Source organism: Sinocyclocheilus rhinocerous, unplaced genomic scaffold (genome assembly GCF_001515625.1).
Source record: "Sinocyclocheilus rhinocerous isolate Xijiao unplaced genomic scaffold, SAMN03320098_v1.1 scaffold256, whole genome shotgun sequence".
Taxonomy (NCBI): domain Eukaryota; kingdom Metazoa; phylum Chordata; class Actinopteri; order Cypriniformes; family Cyprinidae; genus Sinocyclocheilus; species Sinocyclocheilus rhinocerous.
Genome location: NW_015632036.1, coordinates 635483 through 643985, shown reverse-complemented (window position 1 = coordinate 643985; position 8503 = coordinate 635483). Strand labels below are relative to the sequence as shown.

The following is an 8503-nucleotide window of genomic DNA, read 5'->3' as shown; positions in this document are numbered from 1 at the left end:
TGAACATACAGTGTGAAACCTAAACAGTGTGATTCATTCACAAGTGTGAAAAATGGAAAACAATAAAGCAAGATTGGGTAAGATTGGGTATTTGTGAAAAGCCCCATCATGTTCAAAGTAAACATACCAAGAGAGAACATATTCATGTTCCCACTCTTTGCCTTTCCATTTCCTTTTTCATCTCTCAGTATTTGGCTCTCCTTATTCAACCTTTGGGAAGCTTGAGTACTACTCTCACCACAGACATTACTTTATTCTCATAGACACATATGCAAAGTAAAATTTTGTGCTGCCCTAAAGCTAAGTCTATGGATAATGGATGAACTGACAGATTGACGGACAGTCTTGATACATGGACAGTGTTTCATTGATGTTCTTCTCACTTTCTACTCATAAAACCCAAAGGTTTTCATTCTGGTCTTTCTTCTTTCTGTTCCTCATCGCTGTCTGGAAAAAAGGTTTCTAAATGCGTTGTTGTAGTTCTTGTTAAAGGCTGTGTAGATGAGTGGGTTAAAGAAGGAGTTTGAGTAACCCAGCCAGAGGAAGACACTTTTCCAGACAGGGGGGATGTCGCATGAACAGAGTGGAATGATGAGCTCAGCAAGGAAAAAGGGAATCCAACAGAGCACAAACACACCAATCAGGATGCCCACCATCAGAGCCGCTCTCCTCTCTTTCTGCTCTCGCCACGTCTCGCCATCCGTCTGGAAAGATACAGTAGCGTGACGAACTGTGAAGGCCATCTGTGGCCGTCGTTCAGCCTCCTTAACCTGGCAGTAAACAAATAGGATGATGAAGAAATGTATTGGTAGTGTTAATGAAGTACACAACTATTTGAAATTAAACTGGAGAATTTGCTCATTAAAGACTTTATTTTTCATCTTTAAAGCTTAAATGGTTCATCATTGCCTGATAGCAGGCAACTTTTTTGACTTTCCAACAACCTATATCAACCCTATCCACTTTATGTTTATGATGCTTGGTGGACAGAAAGCAGCAACTACACATTTTGTTAAAATTGAGTCTCTGTGATCAGTTCTGTGTCAGACAGGTTTGGACTATGCACAGTTTCATAGTAAAAAGAATAGTGTTTAATTCATATCAAATAATTCAAAATGTAATAATAAAGAAACTCTGAAGCACTGTAACGGTAAAGGCCTGTTCACACCAAGCACGATAACTATAAAGATAACGTTAAAGATATAGGTCTAAAAATCATTCTCAATATTAAGGAATAGCAGAGTCCACACACCACAGCTATAGCGATAAAGACACAGAGAAACTATATCCTTGGAATCATTTTCATCCAGCTGATGAACGATACAAACATTGACAGCCAATCAGAATCCATCCTGCTATAACGAGCTCAAGGATTTAAAGCGGCAGATGCATGTGCACTTAGAATAAACAGACGATATTGTTCGCTGGTGTCGACGCTAATATCGTTATCTTTATAGTTATCATTCTTGGTGTGAACCGGGCTTTAGGCAGTACAAAATTCCTTTGTTACATATCTGTCTAGACATCACACTTTTCCTACATTGATCTTTAAAGGACACCCGCTATGCTTTTTTCAATTTTACCTTTGCTTTAGCATGTAATATAGCTGTTTGCATATAAACAATCTACTCAAAGTCCATGCCAAAGGGAGTTAATCTTTTCTGACAGAAAACACTTCGTTTGTAGTCCTGCCATTATTTGTATGACTTAGCTACGTCACTATAGGTGCGTTCTCGCCATGTCATAATAACCGTAATTGTGAGATTCCAACTTGTAAAAGCATTCACATCCTTGTAGAACTCAAAATTACAACTTGTAAACTGGGAATTTCTGAGAGATCCGACTTGTGACCATGTGACCACTGCAGATTAATTTAGGCATTGATAGTGTTGCCATAGAAACACATAATTCCGAGTCCGAGGATGTGAACAGCTCAAAGAAGGATGTCACATGTTGTCATCTAGAAATTACAGTAATTACAACATGGCATGAACGCAGAACAAGATACACATTTGCATAATACCCACCTACTACCTGCTTTGGCCCGCCCTAAAAAAAAAACAGTTGGGTAAATGATGTCGAGGAGATCGCTTTTTTTCCGTGTAATGCCATAGTTACCATAGATTTAATGCGGTTTACAGCTGCTCATGAAGCCTCTGGAGCAGAAACCCAATTACAGTAAGGACTGTACAGTAAGGAGAAAAACAATCTGAGAGTATTCCACATACAAGCATTATGTTGGAAAATAGGAAGCAGATTTCCCCAGCTTTGTGAAACTGACGTAGCTTCTGCAACACGTTGTTATGCGACAAATCTCACATAATTTCCCTTGAAAGCAGAGCTGTGAAGTTTCTAAATAAAGACAGAATTATATATCCTGTATTTGCTCACAAAGTTCTCTTTGACCAACTAAGAAGTATGAATTGTTTAAATCACACACAATTTGCCCAAAGTATTTGGCTCTATTTACCCACAGCCACCCTGTTGAAAAATTGTCTTTAGTAATATTGTAGATGATTCTCTATGTTGGCAAATCACCAACATGTATTATTAAGCAATATCACACATTTTTATGTACCAAATAAATAAATAAGTTTCAAAAGAAGCATCAAGCTTTATGTGTTGCCAAGCAATGCACAGAATGACAGCGTGTTAAACACACCACTTTACTCCGTTTCCATAACATTCACATACTCTAGTCTAGAACGGGCCAAACAGAGAAGTAGAGTGATATAAACAGTCAAACATCCAAGTGCTGTTATAAGCCTCTTAAACACAGCTTATCCAATCAAATTAGGGGACCAGAACTAACTGTTGTATAAAATATATTTTTAACCTGGATAAATTTGCTTTGTCATAAAATCATACACTACAATGTAACAATATAGTATACTATATTGTTATATTGTACATAGGCAATTGGACAAGTTTTTGGGGCACACCTGACCTGTTGAAAGGAGATGGTCTTCATTCCTCCAGGGGTGGTGCCACTCTTCTCTCTAGAAATATGGCACATAGTCTTCGAGATTGTACTTGACTAACTGGGACCCAGGTCAGGAAGCAGACAGACTGGCTAAACCGACTGTCTGCTAGCCACCTCACGTCACATAATTCAGTTAATTCTCAGCACACAGAGATTCCTTCAACTAGATATAATACTATAGAGACTGTGTCTGTTCCCCGAACTAGCAAATACAAAAAATGTCCAAACAAGTTTAAGGGTAACAATTTAATTGATGTTCAACAATTAAAAAACAGATATAATACAGATAAATAAATGATAAAGCTTGGTTTAATGAATATTATATCCCTTTCTACAAAAGCGCTTTTTGTAAATGATATGATCACAGATCATAGATGTGCTCTGTTTGACAGAAACCAGATGATTACATTACTTTAAATGAGTCTACCTCACAAGATTACTGTTATAAACATGAGGCGCGTGCAAAATGTAAAGGGGGAGGTGTTGCTACAATTTATAGCAATATGTTCAGTATTTCTCAGAGGTCTGGTTTCAAGTATAATTTGTTTGAAGTAATGTGCTTTATATAACATTATCTAGTGTAATAAGTGTTAATGATAAATTCCTTGTGACGTTTGTACTGGCTACTGTATACAGGCCACCAGGGCACCATACAGACTTTATCAAAGAATTTGCTGATTTTCTATCTGAGTTAGTGCTGGCTGCAGATAAAGTCTTAATTGTTGGTGATTTTAATATCTATGTAGATAATGAAAAAGATGCATTGGGATGAGCATTTATAGACATTCTAAACTCTAGTGGAGTTAGACCACATTTGCCAGGACCTACATTGTCATAATCATACTTTAGATTTAATATTATCACATGATATTGATGTCAATGGCATTGAAATTCTGCAGCAGAGCGATGATATCTCCGATTATTATCTAGTCTCGTGTATACTCCATATAGCTAAAGCTGCAAACTCAACTCCTTGTTACAAATATGGTAGAACTATCACCTCTACAACAAAAGACTGCTTTGTAAATAATCTTCCCGATTACTCAGCATATCCAATAGCTCAGAAAAACTTGATGATGTAACAGAAACTATTGACTCTTTCTTTTCTAGCACTTTAGACACTGTCGCTCCTTTACGCTTAAAGATGATTAAGGAAAACAGTCTGACATCGTGTTATAACAAGCAATTCATATAGAAAATGAAGAATTGTATAAACTTGTTAAATCATCTAAACCAACAACATGTATGTTAGATCCTATACCATCTAAGCTACTAAAAGAGGTGCTTTCAGAAGTCATAGATCCTCTTATGAATTTTATTAATTTATCATTGTCATTAGGATATGTAACAAAAACCTTTAAACTGGCTGTTAGTAAGCTTCATTTAAGCTCTCATTAAAAAAACACAACTTGATCCTGGAGAATTAGTTAATTACAGACTGATCTCATATCTCCCTTTTCTGTCAAAGATACTAGAAAAAGTAGTCTCCTCACAGCTATGCCCTTTGTTAGAGAAAAATGGTATCTGTGAGGATTTCCAGTCAGGATTTAGACCGTATCATAGTACAGAGACTGCTCTCATCAGAGTTACAAATGACCTGCTCTTATCATACGATCGCTTTTTTGTATCTCTCTATTAGTGCTACTGGATCTTAGCGCTGCGTTCGACACTATCGACCACAACATTCTTTTGAAAATGTGGAATTGCATTGGCATGGTTCCTCGTCATCAGGTAGGAACCTAGGTGTGCTGTTTGATAGCAACCTTTCCTTTGAAAGTCATGTTTATAGCATTTGTAAAACCACATTTTTCCATCTTACAAAATATATCTAAATTACGACCTATGCTCTAAATGTCAAATGCAGAAGTTAATTCATGTGTTCATAACCTCAAGGTTAGATTATTGGAATGCTTTATTGGGTGGTTGCTCTGCGCGCTTAATAAACAAACTCCAGCTGCTCCAAAACACAGCAGTTAGAGTTCTTACTAGAACCAGGAAGTATGACCATATTAGTCCGGTTCTGTCAACACTAAACTGGCTCCCTATTAAACATTGTTTACATTTTAAAATCTTGCTAATTATTTATGAAGCCCTGAATGGTCTAGCTCCTCAGTACTTGAGCAAGCTCTCATCGCATTATAGTCCTTCACGTCTGCTGTGATCTCAAAACTCTGGCCATTTGATAATACCTAGAATATCAAAATCAACTGCGGGCGGCAGCTCCTTTTACTAATTAGTGCGCAAACTCTGGAACAATCTACCTATCATTGTTCGGGAGGCAGACACACTCTGTCAGTTTAAATCTAGATTAAAGACCCATCTCTTTAACCGGGTATAAACAAACACACAATCCTTTTTCTACAATTCAAATCCATTAAAGGATTGTTAGGCTCCATTAATTAGGTCAACCGGAACCGGGAACACTTCCCATAACACCCGATGTACTTGTTACATCGTAAGAAGAATGGCATCTACGCTAATATTAGTCTGTTTTATTCTTATTCCGAGGTCACCGTAGCCACCCAGATCCAGTCTGTGTCCAGATCAGACCAAGAGACGACCTCTACAGCCCTGTCAGCGGAGACCATGTCAACTAGACGAACCCTAAAGACAGATCCCCTGTGAAGACCTCATCGGCCATCGGCACAAGACTATAAGAACCAGACGTGTCCTCTGCTCAATCTGACACGTTGCAGTCTGGAATTAAACCACACCATGCTGGTTTCATCTGGCCAGCGGAGCCCCCTGGCCCCCTGACTGAGCCTGGTTTCTCCCAAGGTTTTTTTCTCCATTTCTGTCACCAATGGAGTTTTGGTTCCTTGCCACTGTCGCCTTTGGCTTGCTTGGGGACACAATTTCTGGCAACACTGTTGACTTGACTGCACAGACACTATTGGAAGAGAACTGAACTGAGCTGGACGATGAAATCACTGAATCAACAATGAACTGACTTTAACTGTTTTCTATTGTGCTCTTGCACTATCATCACACATTTTTCCTGTTTAACACTGTAAAGCTGCTTTGACACAATCTGTATTGTATAAAGCACTATATAAATAAAGTTGACTTGACTACAGTATATGAACGCTGTTTGTGTATTGCATCATGTTTTTTAAAATTAGTATTTAAATTTGCTTTAGTAGCTTTTTGTTTGAAAGGTTGTAGTTGAGTGCACAGAGTACTGTGGCAGAACAAAGCACAATTACTGCGCATTTGTGTGTTTGTTTGTGCATTTCGACAGATAAAGGCGGCAACCAGGCAATTAATTGATTTTTGGATCAGTGTACGTTAGTGAGAATAATGGACTTAAGTATTTTGTGTGAAACACAGATGAAAAGAGGGAGTGTAAGTATGCTTGTGTGCATACAAAAGAACAAGACATAAAAGAGATGGTGGAGAGGTTGAGGAAAAAAATAATTACAGAATAATTGGATAAATCCAAAAGATGTGTATGCAAACTGTATTAAAAATCAAAAATATTTTTTCTTCTGAGAAGGAGTGACAGTTGGTATCTCATCCCAAGGATGCCATTCTCTCATTAAATTATCTGCATTGAATGTATGTAGAGAATGTTCAATGCTGCTTTTGTAGGTGTTCTGTTGTACTTTTTTAAATGAGAAATTAATACTTTTATTTAGCAAGGTGAGCCTTGGTGAGCATAAGAGATTCAAACATAAAAAAAATCCCAAACATTTGAATGGTAATGTATGTATCGATATATTTCTATTTCAAATGATAAAATAAATTAAAAAAAGAATATTACAATATATTACACATATGTCTATATATATATATGTTTAAAAATAGAATATAGGTTGGATTGTTAAGGAGTTTGTCTTTACTATCAAATGCCATCTCTGTGACTTTTTTATTCATCACTAAGCTAGGGTAGATACATTTAGCAATGCAGACAAAAGAAAAGACATAAAAACGGTGAGGCATGCAGAGAAGAAAGGAAGAGGATAGAATTTAAATGAGAGACAGAGGAAGAATCAAATAAATGGAATTAGGCTTTAATTGTGTCTACATTAATGCTGTTGTTTAAGATTGTCCCCATGAGGAAAAAGGGTGGATACTGAGCATCCATCCTTGATTTTATAGATTTTTTTTACTGATTGACCTAAAATGTATATATGGAGAATTTAATGATAATGCCAAATTAATGATAGGATGCTATTTTAATGAAGAAATTACATAGTCATGTGATGTTATTTGATGTGAAATTAATCACTGAAATTTAATTATATGTTGAAAATTGATTGTAGAGCAGAGCCAATATATTAAGATTAAGCATTATCTGGAAATCTAAAAAGCCAATACAGAAATGCATATTTACAAATGATTGTTCTGTGTGAGGAAGCAGTGAGAAGCTTCTTCTAATTATAACCTTTTCTCTTACTCTGTGCATGTGCGTGTTGGGACAGAACTTCGTGTCAATGTGGGGCAGGTGTCAGCTCCTGTGGGTTGAGCCTACCTTCTGAGAAAATAGCTCTGCTACGTTTGACCTTCATCTCTGCACTGGCACCCAAACATTTCTATTATCTCGGTCTTTTAGTCTTCATTTTTGTTTCCTATGGCACCTCACTAACTCTCACTAGCTATGTTTCCATCATTTTGGATTATCGCTTTAAAAAAACGCTGGACTGAAATGCCAAGATGCGCATAAATTCTAAAAATTTGCATAAAAACCTTACGCGCACAACTGAGTAGGATACACTTTTTATCCGATAAGAAAAGATGTGCATAAACCACAATGGAAACACATTTACTGAATAAATTCCACCATGCGCATTGAAAAAGTCAAGTGACTTTGCGCTATGAGATGGGATAAATTGACTAACCAGCGGACCGATCTCGTTCACAGCATCTATATGTTGTTTTGGTCGTTCTGAAATGCCTGAGGAAAGTCTGTCAAAGTATTTCTGTATAATTACTGTCTTACATGACTGCGTTCCCACCTCTAAAAGCAATGACCGCATATATTGTGTTACGTCTGCTCTCTCTGAAGCGCAAGTAATTTATTACATATGAAAATTATTATATTCAGTGGCTTCTCCTAGTTTTCTTAGAGATATTTAGTGCCAGTTTATCAGGAAGTGACGATTGTGTTCTCTTTGACTCGTTGGATGGAAACAGTGCTTTATTCGCAAATGTTTTATGCGATATTCCAGTTTTGCGCATAGGTTTGGATGGAAACATAGCTATATGGCTTGTTCACACAGTGGGTTTTTGGGTTTGACAATCCCGTGTGAATTGTCCTGTCCATATGACAGCTTACAGGAGCAACTCGAATACTGTCTGTATGAACAAATAAATGAAATCAAGGCTCTTAAACTTACATGGTCCTATTTAACAGTCTCAAATACAAAAATTGATTAAATAAATAAATAAACAATTGTCACAAACTACCTACATAGAGTGTATGCATGCAGTCTTAAATTAGTGACTCACTGAATCATTTACTCAACCAAGTTGTAAAAAAAAATTAAATTATATATATATATATATACACATATACAT

At 36.8% G+C, this 8503-nt stretch overlaps 1 protein-coding gene across 2 annotated transcripts in view; it reads right to left on the bottom strand.

The window, feature by feature from the left end:
* Nucleotides 1-373: 373 nt before the first annotated feature.
* Nucleotides 374-8503, bottom strand: part of LOC107742155 (5-hydroxytryptamine receptor 5A-like) — a 17461-nt gene continuing 9331 nt past the window's right edge. For both annotated transcript variants that reach the window (XM_016555050.1, XM_016555051.1), the window contains exon 5: nucleotides 374-770. In XM_016555050.1, coding sequence (XP_016410536.1) covers nucleotides 438-770 — 333 coding nt within the window. In that variant the 3' untranslated portion in view covers nucleotides 374-437. The remainder of the gene's footprint in view (nucleotides 771-8503) is intronic.